The sequence below is a fragment of the Aethalodelphis obliquidens genome, unplaced genomic scaffold (genome assembly GCF_003676395.1).
Source record: "Aethalodelphis obliquidens isolate GAN/ISIS:26980383/991018 unplaced genomic scaffold, ASM367639v1 scaffold20, whole genome shotgun sequence".
Taxonomy (NCBI): domain Eukaryota; kingdom Metazoa; phylum Chordata; class Mammalia; order Artiodactyla; family Delphinidae; genus Aethalodelphis; species Aethalodelphis obliquidens.
Window position 1 is genome coordinate 264,444 of NW_020837964.1, and position 18,706 is coordinate 283,149.

Sequence of the window (18,706 nt, forward strand, 5' to 3'; positions counted from 1 at the left end):
GCCTCACGTCGGTACCGCCTTTTCCGGCGGTCCGGGGCTCGGGCGGCACCTGCGCCCGCGCACGCCGCGTTCCGGTATCCGGGCCGCCCGCCCCGCCCCTCGGCCGCCACGGCCTACCCCGCCGGCGCCATGGCCGCTGCGGTCGGGGACGGCGCGGTGAAACCGCTTCAATGCGCCATGAAGCTGGCCAACGGGGCCATCGAGCTGGACACCGGCAACCGGCCCCGGGTGAGGCGGGCGGGGCGAGGCGGGGGCGGTAGCCGACCCGCGGCCAGCCCGGTGGGCGTGGGCGAGGGCGGGGCTGCGGGGTGGGCGCCTCCAGGCCTCTCCGAAGGCTCCGGGGCGCGGGCTCGGGCTTCGGCCGTGACCTTGGACAGCTCCCGCGGACTCCAGCCCTCAGTTTTCCCGTCTGTTCATTAAGTCGGGAATATGAGAAGAGGTGTTTTCATTTGTGAAGGGGACTCAGGAGGGTCCGTGAAGCAGCCCTCCAAAGTGTATCTGGCAGACAATCCCGTGCGTTTGTCTAGTTTGGGGGCGGGCCCTGTAGCTTTAGTCAGATTCCCGAAGGGGACGGTATCCGTAAGAGGTTAGCTGCGGCTTTCCAGTCGCCTTCAGCGCTTGTTTGGAAGGAAATGCCGGCGGGGGAGGGGTGTGGCTTGTCTCCAAGAACTGGTGTTAATCCTAAGGGTGGCGACCGCATGGAAAAGCCGGCTGAGTCACACCGGGCCGCCCAAGGAGGGGAGGAGGCCGCGGGTGCCTCCGAAAGGCATTCCGGTCTTCCATCCGCTGCCTTCCCCAAGTCGGGATCCTAGGGCAGCAAATGCCCCCACAAGTCAGAAATCCTTCCCGGAACCGATTTTATCCTTATCTGAGGTGTAGACTTAAAGGTGGGTAATTTGAGAACTGGGATGCAGCAAAACAAACAAAAAGCAAAGCACCATGCTATGGTTCCAAACGCCCTGAGCTCTATCAGGGAGCCCTGAACAGGATGGCAGGGTCACCCTTTTGAAAATACTGACATTCTAGTGTCAGACTGCTGCGTGCCCAGGGAATACTTACTCTGGGGTTCGGGAAAGAATTTCCCAGAATCCGAGTCAGAAAGTCATTCTGAGATTTACAACACACTCCCTGATTCACCTTCCAAGAAATATTTTTCTAAAGCCACTGAGTGAATGGCCCCTGAGTTACACAGGCAGAGAACTTGTTGCATAGAGTGGAAAATGGCAGCACCTGCCAAGGCTCCTTACCCTGGCCCACTGACAGAGAACCTCCGTTCCTTCCTGTACTGGAGAGAAAGGCAGTGATGCCAGCTTCAAGTCTAGAGAAGAGGGGTACTCTCCATGCCCCAGCAGAGCAGTTACCAGTGAAGCGGCTCGGCCACTGCAGGTGTATCTCACAGATAAGCAGGCACCACTGTTCCTGTGTTTCCACAAGGGCACCGAGCAGGCATGATGGAATTATGCGCCTCTACTGGCCTGACCGCTGCCATTTCTTTTCCCTGGGCGCAGGAGGCATATACAGAATACCTGAGGAGCGTCCACTACATCTCCCAGGTGCTGCTAGAAGAAGTGGAGACCTCCAAAGGTACAGCTCCTCCCAGGCCGGGCAGACCGTGGACAGCTTAGCCTTTGATGGGGCCCAGGGCCCCAGGCCTGGGGGTGTCCTGTGTCTTGCCTGCCGGGCCATTAGTCGAAGGTGGACGGCTGAGCGCTCAGTAAGCATGAGCGCAGCAGGGAGCAGGAAGGGCCGGCTGCCGTGACTGAGGGGATGGAGATGGGCTGGGACGTGACCAGAGACTGGACGCTGAACCTCAGTCCAGGGACGAGTGAGCTGCACGATGGTTGAGGGCTGGGGGCAGCATCCCAGCAGAGGGCGCTGCAAAGGCCCTGAGGGAGAGGGTTCCGGACACAAGAAGGGTAGGCAGGCTGGAGAGGGGAAGGTGCAGTTGGGGCCGGCCGGCCCTTGGGATGGGCCTGGGGTTGTTCTGGCACGAGGTGAAGCTCGTGGAGGCTTTGTGGGGAGCGGCCGGCATGGGAGCAGATCCTCCAGGAGGCTCCCACAGTGAGGACAGCAGTGGTGGGACTGCCTGGAGGTGGAAGGAGTGAAGGGCTTGGGGCATGTCCTCTAAAGATGGGCCTCACCAGACATTCTAAGCGGACAGTGAGCTGCCCGGAGTTGGGGGGGAGGGCCAGGGAGCACAGGAGGCAGTGCGGGAGGTGGCAGGAGCAGACATGAGGGAGGAATTGAGGTCTCTGTCAGGAGCACATTCTGCTCGAGGTGTCCAGCACCCCGACAGTAGTCAGGGAGAGGTGGGAGTCTCCACCCTGGGGAGCTAGGGAGCTCAGCAGAGCTCTGGGCACTGGGAGGAGGGCACGGTGGGAGCAGCCGCGAGGGGTTGTCCTAGAGGAGAGACCTGCGAGGTCAGGGAGCCCTCAGAGAAGGGCAGGACTGAGTGGGTGAGGGCCACTGCAATGGGAGCAATGTGGCTGAACGAGGGTGTGGTGAGGGTCTGGCCGTCATGGGAGCGGGGGTGGATCAGGTCTGGTGGGGTCCAGGGGAGAGTGTCAGGTGGCAGCTCCTACACCATGAGTTTGCTGATAGGAGCGATTCCCAGAGGGAGTGCAGAACAGAAGTCCTCTAGCTGCACCAGGGGTGAGCTTGGACACAGCCAGGGGGCGGGAGATGGGTTTTGAAACTGTTTCTGTGAAACAGCCGTGCTGACTGCAGGGCCCACCTGGAGGAGGGGCTGTAACTAAAGTGAAGCCGCCAGTGAGGAGAAAAGGCCCAGTTAGTTATAGAGAAGGCTCTGATGGTCCAGGCGAGAGGACAGGACAGCCACACACAGGGCCAGGAGGTAAACCCAGGGCAGATGGTCAGAGATGAGGAGGAAGTGGGCTCTCCTTTGTTTCTATCCCAGCAAGAATCTGACTAGTGATAGAGGTGATGGTGACCACCCTTCTTGTCGCTTGCTCCCCAGAAGCTGGGGAGACTGTGACCCCTGACACCTCGAAGATGCTGAAGCTGGCTGAGCAGTGTCTGGAGAGGGCCCAGTCGACAGCTGCCAAACTTGGTGGGTGTCCGGCAGAAAGCTTTCTTAGGACATCCCCACCCCCCAAGTCTGCATCTCTTTTTTTTTTTAATTAATTAATTAATTTTTTGGCCACGTTGGGTCTTCATTGCTGTGCACACGCTTTCTCTAGTTGCAGTGGGTGGGTGCTACTCTTCGTTGCAGTGCGCGGACTTCTCATTGCAGTGGCTTCTCTTTGTTGCGGAGCACAGACTCTAGGCACACAGGCTCAGTAGTTGTGGCTCGCGGGCCTTAGAGCGCAGGCTCAGTAGTCGTGGCACATGGGTTTAGTTGCTCCACAGCACATGGGATCTTCCCGGACCAGGGCTCAAACCCGTGTCCCCTGCATTGGCAGGCGGATTCTTAACCACTGAGCCACCAGGGAAGTCCCAAGTCTGCATCTCCTTTGTGGAATGTCAGGCCCCCGTGCAGACCCTTGGCTACGTATGTCTTACAGGGAAAACATGCCTGAGGCCAGCCATGCCTGTGGCTGCCCCCGTCCCCTCTCCTACCAGCCGACACCGCCGGGTGTACTCAGATGAGGGAGGGAAGCTCTCTCCATTTCTGCCGCCTGAGATCTTCCAGAAGCTTCAGGCTGTAGAGTCACAAAGCTCTAAGAAGTAAGATGGGTCAGAACAGAAGGTGGGCTAAGCCTGGGTTTAGAGGCAAAGTGAGCTAACCATGGTGGATTTAGTCAGAAGGGATCCCAGAATGGAAATACCTGGTGCGTGGCAGAAACAAATGCAAATTGTCTCTGGAGCAAAGCACCTTCAACTTTCATAAAATGAGTGGTACGTAGTCAAAGATAACCAAGCACAGAAAGAATCAAGAAACTGTAAATGAGAGGTAGCAGAAACAGACCTGCAAAGTCTTCAGATAGAGTTATGAGACACAGATTATAATACAAACACGCTTTCTGTATTTAGAGAAATAAAAAGCAAGTTTGAAAATACCTGCAGGGAACAAGAAGCTATAAAATCTGACTTATAATAGGGGTCAAATAGAATTTATAATAGGGGTCAAATAAGAACCAAGTAGAAACAAAAATACTGAAATTATTTTTAAACACTAACCAGAAACGACAACAAATTATATCCTCCTGTAAACATACACACATGCACACAAAAAGAAGGGGACAAGTTTAAAACAGCAGAGTAGACCCAGCTGAAGACAGAATTAGAGAATTGGATAAAAGGTTAAAAGATACCCTGCATGGCTCACACACACACAAAGACATGGAAAGTCTAAGGGGTTATTGGAATTCCAAAGAAAGATGAGAAAGAAAATGCGAGAGGAGCGTTACTTGAGGAGATGAAAGCAATTTTCTAGAACTGGTGAAAGACACTGAGACACAGATGCCAGAATCCCAGCAGGATAAGCAAGAGGATGGGCTCTTCCTGCTGCTGCTGCCAGGCCTTGAGCCACAGCTACACCCTGTCTCTCCAAATGCAGTTCTGGGGCAGGGCCAGGCACCAGACTTCCATCTCAGTATAGTGTTGTGTCCCCACGACTTACCTCCTCCCACCCATGAAAGCAGGAAGACGTGGGACCATAAGTTTTGATGGTGAGGGGGCTGTTGGTGGCTGTTACCAAGTAGCTGTGAAACACCCCCCACCCCTACCCCTCTTTCATGGGTTGCAAACTAATCTAGCTGTTTGGCTCACGTGGTGCCTTCACAGAGTTTCATGCTGTTAATAAACACATGTGACTGGTGTGCATAAAGGTCTGGAATCCAGGCAGTAGGGCCATGTTTCAGGGAGGCAGGTGTCTCCCGCCCACCCCAGACCTCCTCCCTCCTTTACATTCCTGCCTGCCCCCATCACCACCTCCTCACCTTCCGGTCTCAGGGCGGGGCCAGGAAGGGACCTCAGGTGACCAGAGCGTTCCTGGGCTTCCTGGAGCCTGGACAGCAGCTTGTCACCATTCCAGGGAGCTGACACCCCTGGAGGAGGCCTCCCTGCAGAATCAGAAGCTGAAGGCTGCCTATGAGGCCCGGATGGCCCGTCTGGACCCCAGCCAGGCCATGCAGAAGACATCCCTGGTGAGCGGGGTCCAGGAGGGTCTGGAGTGAGGCCGGTGGGGGCAGTAGGCCTTATTCCATCCTTCCCGTCCTAGACCCTGTCCCTGCAGCGGCAGATGATGGAGAACCTGGTGATCGCTAAAGCCCGGGAGAAGACAGTATCCTTTCTGTCCATCCTTAGTGTGCAGAGGCTTCAGCTGAGGGAGGGGACAGGGAAGTAAAGATGCCAGGGTTCAGGTGTGGAAACAGAGTTCCTCCAGTTTCAGAGACACTTGTCCTCAGTGGGTGGTTCCCGCCCAGCCCCGCTTCCTCTCGCCTCCCGGCCTTTGCACAGGCCACCCTGCCCCTCCCAGCACCCACAGACTCCTCTCCACCCCTCAGGTCGACTAGGACTTGCCTTCCCTCCCTGAGCGGGCCTGTCCTCTGGCCCAGCCCCTCCTCCCACCCATCCCAACGGGCCCCGTGTCCGGCAGGGCGCTGGGACGCCGGGGGGTTCGTGCACGCCGCGTTAGAAGGGCCTTGACTCTGCCGCCCCAGCTGCAGAGGAAGATGGAGGAGCGCCGGCTGCGACTCCAGGAGGCCGCCAACAGGTGCGTCTCCGCCTTCGGTCCCGGGACTCCTGGGGGGGCCAGGTAGGGACTCCCGCTCCCGCCTGTCCAGCCCTGAGGCCCCCAGACCTGTCCTTTCTCCCAGGAGGTTCTGCAGCCAGGTTGCCCTGACCCCCGAGGACCGGGAGCAGCGGGCCCTCTACGCCGCCATCCTCGAGTACGAGCAAGACCACGTGAGTGCGCGGGGCGGGGAGTCCGCAGGGAGGTCTGGGCCCCTGCGCACGGCCTTGGCTTGGGGGAGGGCCTTCCCGCGGGCTCTCCCCCAAGGTTTCCTGTCCTGCAGGACTGGCCAAAGCGCTGGAAGGCCAAGCTCAAGAGGAGCCCAGGGGACCTGTCCCTGGTGACCAGCCTGGTCTCCCACCTGCTCAGGTACCGGACGTCGGCCCCTCCCCTGGCTGCAGGCTGATGGTGGAGGAAAGGATTAAGAAGGAGAGAGGAGCGAGGCAGTCTGGGGTGACCGCACGGGCAGCAGGCCACGCTGGCTCTCTCGGAGGCCCCCGCCTGTGACCCCGGGGTCTCCTGTCCGCGGATGGCCTTTCACGGGCCTCCTGGCTTCTCAGAGGGGCGGGACAGGCCTTACCAGCAACATTCAGCCGGGAGGACTAGTCCATGCGTCCCTTCTCTGAAATCCCTCACGGCAGGGCCACGTGGCCGTTGGGTGGGGGTCGGGTAAGGGCCTCGCAGGGCTGGCGGGCCTTCTCAGCCCCCGGGTCACCCAGTGAGGGGACTGCAGCCCCAGCCCGACGGGGCTGCCTTCACACACTGCTTCTCCCCCTACTCACAGCGTCCCCGACCACCCCATCTCACAGCTCCTGAAGAAGCTCCAGTGCGCTGTGTACCGGGCGCTGTACCCCATCGTGAGCAGGGGCGCTGCCTCGGCCCTGGGCTGCCGTTCCCTGCCCCCCGACGCCGACGGGCTGCTGGCTCCTGGAAGCCGGCGGCTCCGGCCCTCTCAGAGCCTCTACTGCATGCCCTCCCCCCCCGAGCCCAGCCCAGCCCAAAGGCCCACAGACGGCGCCTCCGCCAGCGCCCCCATCCCCCCACCCCACCCCGGCAACCCGGACAGAGGGGCAGACGGCAGCCCCACGGGGCCTCCCTCACCCCTGGCGGACACTTCATCCGACCTGCCGGGCAACGACAGCTCCTTCGGGGACCTGGAACAGTTCTTGGCTACTCCTGAGAGAAGGGGCCGGGGCCCTGGGGGGCAGCCTGAGCCCCAGCCCCCAGGGGTGAGGAAGGAGCCGTTGCTGGAGCAGCTGAAGGGCACCGTGCAGGACATACACGACGCCATCGGTGAGGTCCGCGCCACAGGCCTGGTGGGTAGTGGGGGAACTGCGCTGTCCGAAGCCCACGTCCTCGGAAAGCTTGTCAGAGGCCTGGGATGGGCCCGGTCCAGCGGAGCCTTCCTGTGGGTGGCATCCAGGCCGGCCCTGCTCTGCAGAGCCCTCCCCTGGGGCCACGTGTCCAGTTCAGCAGAGAGGCACACACCCTGCCCCAGAGAGCAGCTGGGGCTGGCAGTGGCCAGGGCCTCCCTCCATCCCTGGCTGTCTCCTCACGGGGCCACATAGGGAGGACAGCCGGGTCCATTTCAGTCTTGGGTTTGGGGGAGGGTCTGCCGTCAGGGCCTCTGGCTGCCAGGTGGTCCTAGCTGCCCCATTAGGTCCGACCCCCACCCTTCCAAACCCAGGGCTCTAGGTCTGTGCGGCCAGGTGGTGGCTCATCTTAGGTTTTTCCATTTTGAGAAGCGAGTGTGTGTTCCGTAAGGAGCCCAGGGTGGCAGGGGACTTCACGTCCCTTCCAAGGAGGAAGGCTGTGAGGGTTTCCTGAGAACCAGCGAGAGGCCCAGCAGTCAGGGGCCTGTGTTGTCTGGGAGACTCTGGGTGAGCACCCCTTCCTCCCTGGTGGGGGGCGGGTTCCTTCATCTCCCTGGACCTCAGATTTCTTGTCTTCAGATATGCTTCTGACGTTCCTCTGGGTGCCCCAGTTTGGGGTACAGACCCTTTTCAGAAAGAAGCTGTCTTAGGCCCTCCCTTCCAGGCTTGTTTCCTTGGCCCCCTGGCGGAGCTGCATATGACCCTGTGACCCCCTAGGGATGAGGGCCCTGACTCCCTGCACCGACCTGGGCCGTAGCGTTCAGAAGTGGGGGGAGGCAGGGCCAGGCAGAGCCCCTCCTGCTGAGCCGGGAAGCTACCTGGGGCTCTGCCCATCCCAAGCTGGCTCTGGGGCGGCAGGGAGGGGCAGGCAGGTGGGGACCCTGCCTGGGCACCCCAGGTTGGCTGCGGGTGGGAGAGGCCTCCAGGGGCTGCCAGCGGGGCTAGAGGTCCCAGCTGTCCCCACAGTGCCTCTGTACCGGCTCTGCTCCCGGCAGACAGGCTGCTCTCGCTGACCCTCCTGGCTTTTGAAGGCCTGAACACGGCCGCCTCCAAAGACCGCTGCTTGGCCTGCATCGAGGAGCCCTTCTTCTCCCCGCTGTGGCCCCTGCTGCTGGCCGTGTACAGGTACGGCCCCGCCGCGTGTGCGTCCCTCAGCTGCCTTCCTCCCAGGTCCCCTCAGGTGTTGCGCGTGTGCAGGCGGTGCCACGCGCACCCTCCCACGGCTCGGGGCGTGGCCAGCTTTCCCCAGCGCCGCCCCTGTCCCCTCCCGGGCGGGGCCCTGGGCCGCTGAGCCTGGCCCCTCTCTGCCCCAGGAGCGTTCACCGCCTGCGGGAGGCCGCCCTGAGCAGGAGCATGGAGCTGTACGGGAACGCGCCCCCGGCGGCCGTCGGCGTCCCCACCAAGCTCCTCCCCCGGGACCCCGAGGCCACGGCGGGCGGCGCCTACCCCTACTGTGCTGCCGCCCAGGAGCTAGGGCTGCTGGTCCTGGAGAGCTGCCCCCAGAAGAAGCTGGAGTGCATTGGTGAGGGGGGACGGTTTGGTTGGAGGGAAGGGAGAAGGGAGTCAGATGAGACAGAGTCGAGTCCCGTCCCGGAGGGCGACTGGAGTCTGCGCCTTCAGCCCTCAGCGGCAGGCCCTTCTCCAGTCCGGGGGGTGTGTGTCCCGTGGGACATGAGTGGTGGTGGTCCAGGCTCTGCCCAGCCCTGCACGCGATGGGGGTGGGGCGGCGCCCGGGGCCGTACCGGGACGAGGTCCCCAGCCCCTCACCCGAAGCCTGGCTTCTGCGACGCAGTGCGGGCCCTGCGGGTCACCTGTGCCTGCGCGGAGGACTACTCCCGGGCTCGCGAGGCTGCGCCCCAGCCGGGCATCGCCGCCATGTGAGTCCCAGGAGGCCACGGCCTGTGGTGGGAACTGGGCGGGAGGGGCTGCCTCAGAGGCCAGGGGAGCGGGAACCCTGCCACCCAGGCCCCGGCCCCGGCGCCTCGGGTTCCCACCCGGCGCCTGGCCCTGCTTCTCCTTGAGGAGAGTGCGGCCCATTTCCACCAAAGGCCCCGGGCTCCAGCCCTGCTGACGACGCGGTCCGGCCCCTCGCTAACCCGGTGGCGTGTGCCCCCCCTCAGGTGCATGCTTGGGGAAGCCGCCCCGGTCCTGTCCTGGGGAAGAGCCCGTCCCCTGTGCTGAGCCCCAGCCTGGGGTTCCTGCACTGCCCCTGCCCCAGCCTCCTGAGGTGGGCAGGGGTCTTCCCCACCTGGGTTCTGCCTTATCTCACCTGCACCAGCCTGTAGCCAGCAGCCTGCCCTGGCCCTGGCGCCCACCTGGGGCTGGCGACCCTCACCCTGTGCCAGAGACCGGGGTCGCCCTGAAAGCACCTGTCCTTGCAGCCAGCTGGGTGGGCTGCGGGGTCAGGCCGGGGGACCCACCTGGCTCTCACCGGCCACCATCACTATTGTACCACCTGGTCTCCGAAAAAGTTGCAGCAGGTGAAGGGGCCCCAGAACTGAAAGCATTTCCGAGTCCCAGCTGCAACCCCGCGCTAGCGCTCTCTCTCTCCTCAGGACATCCAAGGAGCTGGGGGGGGGGGGGGCGGCGCTGTGTGTCCCTGCAGGTGTGTGGCACCCAGGGAGGTGGGGGCAGGAGTCCCTGGTTGGTCATCAGGTTCAAACCAGTATGCTTCCGTGCTCCTCGCCAAAAGTACTGGCCCGTGGGCCCTTCGCCAGGGTTTTGAGCATCCCTCAGGGCCTCCCTCCCTCACTTAGGTGCCTCTTGCGGAGGGTCTGGGGTACCTGGAGTGGCACGTGAGTGACCCTGATCCCAGGAGTGAGCAGGCTGCCTGGGACACGGGCTGTCCTCTCCGTCCTCCCGTCCCCGGGCTCGGGCCAGCTCACGGGAGAGCTTCACTGTGGGGCCTCCCTGGTCCAGCCCTGGGCTCTGCGGCACAGGGTCCCCGTTCAGGATGGCCTCAGCGATCCCAGGTGGTCTTTTGTCACGCTGACCCAAGCCCACCCCCAGCCCCCTGAGGCCGGTGGGCAGGAGAGGCACGGGGACAGCATCCAGCAAGCCCAAAGCTGCTCCAGGGACCTAGCTGGGAGGCTTCAGGGCTGTGGGGACTGAGCAGCGCCCCCGGTCCCTGGAGCCTCCTGGCCGGCTCTGCGTCTCCCCAACAGTGGCGCCGACGACCTGCTGCCCATCCTGTCCTTTGTGGCGCTGAGGAGTGGCCTCCCCCAGCTGGTGTCGGAGTGTGCAGCCCTGGAGGAGTTCATCCACGAGAGGTGGGAGCCTCGGGCCAGCGTGGGGGCTGAGCTCGTGCTCCCACCCATGCACGGGGCCCACGGCCCCTCTCCCTGCCCCTCACCCAGCACACTGCCCAGAGGAGCCAGGGGGCCATCCCCTGAGCAGCGTCTGCCTGGGGAGTGGGCCGTCCCCCAGCCCAGCGCCCTGACAGCCCGTGGGCCCTCAGCATCCAGGTTCTGCCCCGCAAGGGCAGGTGCCCCTTCCAGAACGTCGGGGTCTCCTTGCATCCCTCCAGTGACAGACGCTTGTGCCACCGCCGTGCAGGTACCTGATCGGAGAGGAGGGTTACTGCCTGACGTCACTGCAGAGCGCCCTGAGCTACGTGGAGCTGCTGCCCCGGCGGGCCCTGGGCAAGTAGCAGAGGACGGGCTGGCCAAGGACTGGCCCAGAGGCACCTGCATGGGGCGGTGGGCTGGCCGAGGTGGGGCTCTCGCCCCCGCCTGACATCAGCCCCTAGGGCTCAAGGAGGCCCCTCTGCTCCGGATAGGATGGGGCTGACCCGAGTCAGCTCCCAGGAACCAGGCCCTTCTCTTTCCTGTCCCCACCTGTGAGAGGCCCCGTGCAGGGAAACTGGGCGCCCCTGGGGCCTGCACACTCCAACGGCTCAGTCCGCTGACACCCTGCAGGCCCCGCAAGCCCAAGGACAGAGGGGCCATGGGCCTGACCGAGGGCAGGTCTGCTTCTCTCCCTTCCCGTCCCCCGTGACACGCGGAGCTCCCTGAACCAGGTTCTTGTCTGAGTCGAGAAGAGAGCCTGTCACCCCACAAGAGGCCTGGGGCCCAGGGGGGTTTAGACTGTGCTGTTTATTGGTCACTGATCACTCTGTCCTGAAGACCCAGGTGTCCCCAGGGCACCTGCCCATGTGTGGGAGCTCTGAGCCACACTCCCACCCTTGGCAATGGGCACGGACATCCTGAGACCGCTGGCGAATCCCCACGCCCACTCGGCCACTTCAGGGTCGGTGTGAACCCAAGGGTCGGCGCCTGCCAGGAGCCCCACCACCTGCCCACCCTGACTGTTACAGGCCCCTGGGCAACCACTGACCCAGCTGGAAATAAAGAGGTCACTGGTGTCTCCGTCAGCACGGCTCACCTGCTCCCCGTCCCACTGGCCGGGCGGAGGCCTGGGCAGCACAGCCACTCCCAGCCAACCAGCCAGAGCCAGAGGGTCCCAGAGGCCCCTGGGGCCATCGCCAAGCCCAGCCCACCTCCCAGACCTCTGCCCAGGAGTGGGATCCGTGGGGCTGCTCCTTCTAGCACTGGACACACTCTGGGGGGCCTAGCAGGTTGGCAGGGTCAGAGGTCATCACTAGGCAGGATCTGAGCCCGGACCACTCCTCCCGAAGGGTTCCCAGGAGTCATGTTGTTCTCCAGGTGGGGAACACATGCAGGTGGCCCGGCCCCAGCCCCAGGCAGCATCTGTCACCATGGCAGAAAGTGGTGTGGGAGCAGCGTGTGGGTCCCTGGGGAAGGCCCAGCTGGACCTGACTGTGTGTTCTGTGCACGCAGTGTCCCAAGGCTGTGCGGGAACCTCATGAGGAAAGTGAGGCACAGAAGGGGAAACGCCTTCTCCAGGCCACAGCTCCCGGTGGCAGAGCTCTCTTCGAGCCCAGCACGTTGACTCCGGAGGCCAGAGGGGGCCGGGGACGTGACCCCAAGGGAAGGCCAACCCGAGTTCCGGGGGCAGCTGCCTCTTTCGGGAGCCTTTGTGGGCAGGGATCCCCTGCCCACCAGCACCCCAGGAACGACAGGCAGGCACCCGCCTGCTCACCCTGCCCTGCCCTCAAAGCTCTCAGTCCCTGAGTCCCTGCCCTCTCCAAAGGAAGCCCCCCAGTCCTGGACACGAGGCCCAGCCAGCCATGAAGCCTGGGGAGGATGACCCCCTGCTCCAGGCCTTGGCAGTCTCAAGGATGGGATTTTAAGCCCCTTTTCATAGAGCAGGTGGACGATGGAGCGAAGCCTGACCGTGGGCGCTCCTGCTGGCTTTGGGGAGCTCTCTGGAGGCGCTGATCAGACGGCCTTCCTGCTGCTGGCTCTGGGCCAGTCCTTCAGCCTCTCCCAGCCTACAGCCTTTCGTAAGACGGTGAGTGATGGATTCTTCACACAGAAAATCCTCCAGATCAACACGAAAAAAGCAGGAGCCCCAGTCAGGAAAATAGCAAAGGCTGTGAACAGGCTGTCTTCAGAAGAACTTTAAAAAGCTCATCAGCATAAGAAGAGGTGTTTAAAGTCATTTTTAAAATCAAGAAATGCAAATTAAAACACTTACAAGACAGACCTTCCCTTGCGCTGAACTGGTGAAGATGAGAAAGCTGGATGAGGAGGAGAGGGGTGTTGCCTGGGAGACTGGACTCAGCCGCGCAGTGTGCTGGGCGGTGGTCCAGGGAGCTGCGGTCCTGGCCAAGGTAGGTATTAACTGACCCTGCCACCCATCTGCTCCGCCCGGCTATAGCCCAGGGTCACAGAAGGACCCCTACGCAGCTGGCGCTGAGGCAGTGTGGCATCCGCCCCCCTGCTGTGTAACAAGCCAGCCCACTCACTGGCTTAAACATGCGACAGCCATTTGCTTTGCTTGTGAAACTCCCACCTCGGCAGGGTTCAGTGGGGACATCTTGTCTCTGCCCCACCTGCAGCATCAGCTAAGTCAGCTTCCAAGTTGGGGTGACCCAAGATCGAGGGGTTGGAGTCATCTGGAGATTGGTCTACACGTCTGCTATCAGCGAGGGCCTCGGCTGTGGGAACAGCCGTGGCGTGGGAGGCCTGCATTCGTTTCCTGTAACTAGCTACTGGGGAGCTTAAAACAACAAAAATTTACTCCCAAAGTCCTGAAGTCTGAAGTCAAGGCGTCCACAGGGCCGTGGCCCAGCAGAGTGCTAGACGAGAACCCTTTCCTGCCTCGTCCAGCTCCGGGGGCTTCTGCAGTCTCTGCCTGTAGCTGCAAGCCTCTGCATCCATCATATGCCTCCTCCCGAAGTACGTAACCTTGCTCCTTACAAAGACGTCATTCTGACAGGGGTTAGGGTCCACCCTAATCCAGTCTGACTTAGTCTTAACTTGATTATAGCTCCAAAGATCCTATTTCCAAATATGTTCACATTCCCGGGTTCCATGGAGTTTGGACATTATTCAGCCTTCATTATTCGGCCCCTTCATGCAGCTGCTTTCCTCCCAGTATGTGGCTAGGTCCCAAGATTGAGCGTCTCAAGACAGCAAGGCAGTTTTATGACTTAATCTGGAAAGCCATGCAACGTCACTTCCATTCAACGGGTCTTCTATGGGACTACTCCTCTAAGGGAGGACGGTGCAAAGACCTGCTCAGGTTCGAGTGGCACACTGAGACAGAGCCATGCTCCCTGGAGTAGCACACAACAGTTAACAGCAAACACCTGGGGCCACGCAAACAGCACTCAGAGCAGGAGCGGAGAAGCAGGGCTGGATACAGAGCAGAACGTCGGATCCGGTGCCTGGAAGCGACTCTGACCTAGGCAGAAAAGCGCCTTCACGCCGCCTCAAAGAGGCCCGGGTTGCTGATTTGTTGGGGTTTTTTGGTGGGGGGAGGAGGGTGCGGCGCCCCCAGCAGTGGGAGCGCGGAGTCCTAACGACTGGACCGCCAGGAAAGTCTCCTGAGGTTGCAGTTTTAAATGACGCTGAAACGCCCGGCCGGCTTCCACCTGGAGCACTGGCCCCGCCAGAGGGCGGCTCGACCCCTCCCTCCCTCCCGTATCTGGTCAATCCCGTTAGGCAACGAGAAGGGTCCTGTCCCTGTTGGGGTAGCCCCGCCCCCAGGAGATTGCCCCGCCTCGCGTCCGGTCCCCGCTCCCGGCAGGCGCACGAAGAGCCACGGTACCTGCTTCCTCGGCACCCTGGCGCTCCCGAGGGTCCAGCTTAGGAGGTCGGCGCCCGCCTCGGTGGGAGCGTCCGCGGTGTGCCCCCTGTCCTTGGCTCCGCAGTCTGTGGAGGTTCGTGCTCCCGGGCCCTCACCAGGCCCCGCCCCGTCCGCGTTGGCGGAGGGGGCGGTGCCCGAAGAGACCCCGCCCCTAACGTCACGGCCGAGGGGTGGAGCCGGCCCGACGGAAGCGAGGTGCTGCTGGAGAGGCCCGAACAGAGCAGCGGGCGCTCGGGGACTGCTGGTGAGAGACAGGTAGGGCTGTCGTCCTCCGGGCCCACAGCACGATCTGCTGGGCAAAGGGGTCTCTGCTCGGGAAGGGAAACTCAGGTGGCGTACGTCTCCAGGGAAGGGGGTGCTGTAGATACCAGGGGCGCACAGTTGGTGGGGGACCTGTGGATGCAGGCGAGGGCTCTGGAGGCGCGCAGCGGGCAGGGAGGGACCTCTGCGTCCTGATACCCTATTCCCGCCCGCCAGCATGGGCAGCAGCTCGCTGTCCGAGGACTACCGTCTGTGCCTGGAGCGCGAACTTAGGCACGGCCGCGCGGGCGTGTGCGGGGACCCATCGCTACGCGCCGTGCTCTGGCACATCCTGGTGGAAGACTTCGACCTGCATGGGGCGCTGCAGGATGACGCGCTGGCACTACTCACCGATGGTCTGTGGGGCCGCGCCGACCTGGCCCCTGCGCTACGCGGCCTGGCCCGCGCCTTCGAGCTGCTGGAGTTAGCCGCCGTGCACCTGTATCTGCTGCCTTGGAGGAAAGAGTTCACCACCATCAAGGTAGGGCGCCGAGCCGAGTGGGGGCCCCTGCCCAGGCTACTGGGAGTTGGCTACCATCGGGACGGTGGCTACCGTCGGGCCTAAGGGATTTCAGGTGTCCTCAGAGGCTGATAGGTTTCAGAGAGCTCAGTGTGCTGAAGGGTCCTGGGCGTGTTGGAGCATCTCTTGGCCGAGGTTCCCCTTTGTACTCCTGGGGCTGAGAACATGGGGTGGGTGGAGGTCACCCGTTTGGATACCTGCCTTCCGAGGGGGATCCTGGTCCTTAAAGCTTGCATCACTGCCCTCCCCAAAGTAGCCTTGTGGCCCCAGTTACCATAGAAATCCTAGGACAGACACACAGGAAGGACTGGGCATTCCAGGGTCACCCTGATCTCTCCAGGAGAGATTTGTGGCTCCATTTGTGGAAGATGACATGGTTATCCCCTATGAAGTAGGCAGGGGCTGGGGGTGCCCCTGCATGTCCTAGTGGAGCCGGGCTAAACAAGTACCTAGCTCACCCCACAGCCTGGGTAGAGCTGAGCCCAGGGCCGGCCGGGCCCCTCCAGGTGAGCTGCAGGCTGGCAGGAGGGGGCAGGCTGCCTTCTGCTCTGAGCTAATTCAGAAGAGTGGGAAGGTAATGATGTCACTGGGCACGTGGGCGTCCGCCTCCACTGGTTGCCATGGCAGCAGCAGCCTCTCTCAGTGAGGTGAGCCGTGGAGCCCACTGCTCCACTGGGACACCTGCTGTTCTGAGGTTCTAGGACTTTCATTCATCCGTTCAGACGAGGGCAGGATGCAGCCCCATGGGGAGCCAAGAGCAGAACAGACAGGCCTGATCTTGACACGCTCACGGGCTTCAGCACTGGGCAGACCTGGATGGGGTCTGCTTCTGCCGGCTCTGTGGCTTGGGGCAAGTTACCTAATCTTTTGGAATCCATTCCTTCCTCCATGAAGCAAACACGAGGACAGTCTAGCGCAAGGTCCATTGTGAGGGGTGAAAGCCCAGCCCTGAGAACAGTCTTACAGCAGTGCCGCATCTGTGGAGGTACTCTCATCAGCTGTTAGCAAAGGTACACTCACAGGGTCCCAGGATCAAGGAACTGTAGACACGTGAGAGACACGTTATCGCCATCCTAGGGACGCTTCTAGTTCCTTTGCAGCCTGGAGCCTCCAAAAACTACAGATGTTCCATCCGTGTGGTGGAAAGCTGCACAGCTGGAGAAGTGAATGGCTAGGCCTCTGTCGTGTCAGGGAAAGCTCTCAGAAACTGGAAAAGCAGAATTCAGAATGAGGCGTTTAGGAGGCTACCTGCTCAGAGCAAATAAGCACCTGTATTCTTTGTTTGCATGACCACTCAGCAGGTACACGGGAAACTAACTAAAGTAGCAAACCCCCACAGGTGAGAGGAGGTGGAGGGGACCCAGAGGGCAGCGAGATTTCTCAACAGGGCCTCTTTATTTAGTTTGTTCTATGACCCAGGTGAAATGTGTTAGATTAAAAACTTGTGATGCTTGGGCCTGCCTCAGCCAGTGAGATCAGAGTTTCTGGGGGCGGCCCTGAGCATCTAGGGCTTTTTTGTTTTTGGCCGCACAGCCTGCGGGATCTCAGTTCCCCAACCGGGGACTGAACCCAGGCCCCAGCAGTGAAAGTGCCAAATCCTAACCACAAGACCACCAGGGAACTCCCAGCATGTATGTTTTTAAACAGCTCCTCTGGAGGGAGCGTCAGCACATCCCAGACCGCCTTGGGGCCATGCCGCCCCCTGGGGTGAGGATGGTGGCCCCCAAGCAGGGGAGTGCAGCTGAGGCGGGGGCAGGTCTGCGGGAGCGTGGGCTGCCGCCGACCGGCCCCCTCCCTTGCAGACTTTCTCAGGGGGCTACGTGCACGTGCTGAAGGGCGCACTCTCGGAGGACCTCCTCATCCAGAGCTTCCAGAAGATGGGCTATGTGCGCAGGGACGACCACCGCCTTATGGTGGCTGCCCTGCCCCCCGCCCGCCAGCTTGTGCAGGTGGCCCTGGGCTGCTTTGCCCTGCGGCTGGAGTGTGAGATCCTGGGCGAGGTGCTGGCGCAGCTGGGCACCAGCATGCTGCCAGCCGAGGAGCTGCTGCAGGCACGGCGGGCCAGCGCGGATGTGGCCTCCTGCGTGGCCTGGCTGCAGCAGCGACTAGCCCGCGAAGAAGAGCCGCCACCTGTTCCCCCCCGTGGCTCCCCGGCCCGGTGCCAGGCCCGGCTGGACCTGTACCGGGACCTGCAGGAGGATGAGGGCTCAGATGAGACCAGCCTATACGGGGGACCCTCGCCAGGCCCCGACTCACCCCCCTCGGAGCTAGCCTGCCAGCCTCTGTTCTGGGAGCAGAGCGCCAGACTGTGGGGCGTGGGGGGCGGGGCCTGGGAGGCTGAGGCCAGCAGCCCGGCCTCGGAGGAGGAGCCCGAGGCCGAGGCCTTCTCCCTCCTCTCACTGCGCCAAGAGCTGCTCAGTCGGCCCGGAGACCTGGCCGCCCCCCAAGCCCCTGGAGCCCCTGAGCAGGCCAGCCCCCCACGAGTCCCCGAGCCCCCCGGCTACCAGACACACAGCTGCCTGGGCCCTGGCGCCCTCCCCACCCTCTGCTGTGACACGTGTCGCCAGCTGCACACTTCCCACTGTGCCACCCTGGCCACCTGCCGCCCGGGCCACCCTTTGCGCGCCCTGCACGGAAACCACCAGCGGCGCCTGTGGCTGCAGCGAGCCCAGGTGGACACCTTGCTCTACGATGCCCCTAGGCCCGCCTGGCCCTAGGCCCAGGGCTTTCTGGAGACATGTTCCGTGGTGCTTTTCTGGGCCTCATCCCTCCTCAGACCCGGGCCACTGGCCACCCTGCCCCTCCTGCCCCCCAGGGGTGCTGAGCACAGTGGCAGGTCGGGGGGCATGGAGACTCAACCCCGCTACGTGAGAGGTGGGGGCCGTCTTCCTCGGAAAGCTGCCGGCCCGCCCCCAGGGAGCACCCTCTCCCTCCTCTCCCACCCCTCCCCGGCCCCACCACTGGCCCCAGCGCCGCAGCTCCTGACCTGCTCCCTGCAAGTGCCCAAAGGGGTGCTCCACAGAGGAGTGTCCTTGGGGGCTCAGGTGACCTCATGAGCCCCGGAGCTTTGCTAAGACCATTCTAGGGGCTCTGCCAGGTGCATGGCTGACCCGGCTGAGGGGACCTGGTCCCCCATGGGTGTCACAGACCAGCACTGAATGAGCTGAGTGCTGGCCTGAGACCAGCCCCATGGGCTCCAGTCAGAGCTGGGCGGGGAAGCTGGACCCAAGGACAGAAGAGAAATGATCTAGTCTCCAGCCAGAGTGAGTGCCCAAGAGTTCCAGAGAACAGCAGGCGGGAGACGGGGAGCCACGGAGCCCGAGAGGCTGTCACCCCACTTCCGGGTGGAGCGTGGGGGCTTCTGAGCAATCAGTACCCCAGCAGCCTCCCTGCTCCATCTTCCTGCTGTCCGGCTTCGGCAGGCAGGGTGAGGGATCTCCAAGGCTCCCACCCCAGAGCCCACCTGGGTCCCGTGGTGAAGATGCACCAGCTGCCAGCCGCCAGCCCGCTCACAGGGCTGGAGGGGGTGGGTCTGCCCACCTGGGCCTGGGGTGGGGCCAGTCTTGTGTGTGGCCCCTCCCCCCACACCTGTCTGTCACGCGAATCACAACCTCAAAGTACATTAAAGGACGCTGGATCCAG

The 18,706-nt window shown here is 62.5% G+C and overlaps 2 protein-coding genes across 6 annotated transcripts; both read left to right on the forward strand.

The window, feature by feature from the left end:
* The first annotated feature begins 4 nt into the window (after positions 1-4).
* On the forward strand, positions 5-18,706 carry VPS9D1 (VPS9 domain containing 1). Of its 4 annotated transcripts, XM_027118907.1 has the most exons (17): positions 130-228; positions 1,509-1,584; positions 2,978-3,070; positions 3,525-3,687; positions 4,997-5,108; positions 5,183-5,245; positions 5,625-5,677; positions 5,781-5,868; positions 5,979-6,064; positions 6,480-6,988; positions 8,064-8,193; positions 8,382-8,590; positions 8,861-8,945; positions 10,233-10,337; positions 10,624-14,499; positions 14,722-15,025; positions 16,867-18,706. In XM_027118907.1, exons 1-15 carry the CDS (start codon positions 130-132, stop codon positions 10,715-10,717), a joined length of 1,965 nt encoding a protein of 654 aa, XP_026974708.1. In that variant the 3' UTR covers positions 10,718-14,499; positions 14,722-15,025; positions 16,867-18,706. The 4 variants fall into 4 exon arrangements, with proteins under 4 accessions (XP_026974712.1, XP_026974711.1, XP_026974709.1 ...); XM_027118911.1 differs by lacking the exons at positions 8,861-8,945; positions 14,722-15,025; positions 16,867-18,706 and having other exon boundaries at positions 5-228; positions 5,763-5,868; positions 10,595-10,709; XM_027118910.1 differs by lacking the exons at positions 8,861-8,945; positions 14,722-15,025; positions 16,867-18,706 and having other exon boundaries at positions 5-228; positions 5,763-5,868; positions 10,624-10,670.
* Positions 13,973-18,705, forward strand: SPATA2L (spermatogenesis associated 2 like). Of its 2 annotated transcripts, none has more exons than XM_027118915.1 (3): positions 13,973-14,499; positions 14,722-15,025; positions 16,867-18,705. In XM_027118915.1, exons 1-3 carry the CDS (start codon positions 14,000-14,002, stop codon positions 17,779-17,781), a joined length of 1,719 nt encoding a protein of 572 aa, XP_026974716.1. In that variant the 5' UTR covers positions 13,973-13,999; the 3' UTR covers positions 17,782-18,705. The 2 variants fall into 2 exon arrangements, with proteins under 2 accessions (XP_026974716.1, XP_026974717.1); XM_027118916.1 differs by having other exon boundaries at positions 14,373-14,488.

What these genes read in the sequence shown, in the direction of transcription:
- VPS9D1 (XM_027118907.1), top strand. Translation starts at nt 130, where the DNA reads ATGGCCGCTGCGGTCGGGGACGGCGCGGTGAAACCGCTTCAATGCGCC. An exon ending in ACACCGGCAACCGGCCCCGG is followed by an intron (nt 229 to 1,508) that starts GTGAGGCGGGCG and finishes CCCTGGGCGCAG; the next exon opens with GAGGCATATACAGAATACCT. An exon ending in CCATGCAGAAGACATCCCTG is followed by an intron (nt 5,109 to 5,182) that starts GTGAGCGGGGTC and finishes TTCCCGTCCTAG; the next exon opens with ACCCTGTCCCTGCAGCGGCA.
- SPATA2L (XM_027118915.1), top strand. Translation starts at nt 14,000, where the DNA reads ATGACGCTGAAACGCCCGGCCGGCTTCCACCTGGAGCACTGGCCCCGC. An exon ending in GGACTGCTGGTGAGAGACAG is followed by an intron (nt 14,500 to 14,721) that starts GTAGGGCTGTCG and finishes CCCGCCCGCCAG; the next exon opens with CATGGGCAGCAGCTCGCTGT. An exon ending in AAGAGTTCACCACCATCAAG is followed by an intron (nt 15,026 to 16,866) that starts GTAGGGCGCCGA and finishes CCTCCCTTGCAG; the next exon opens with ACTTTCTCAGGGGGCTACGT.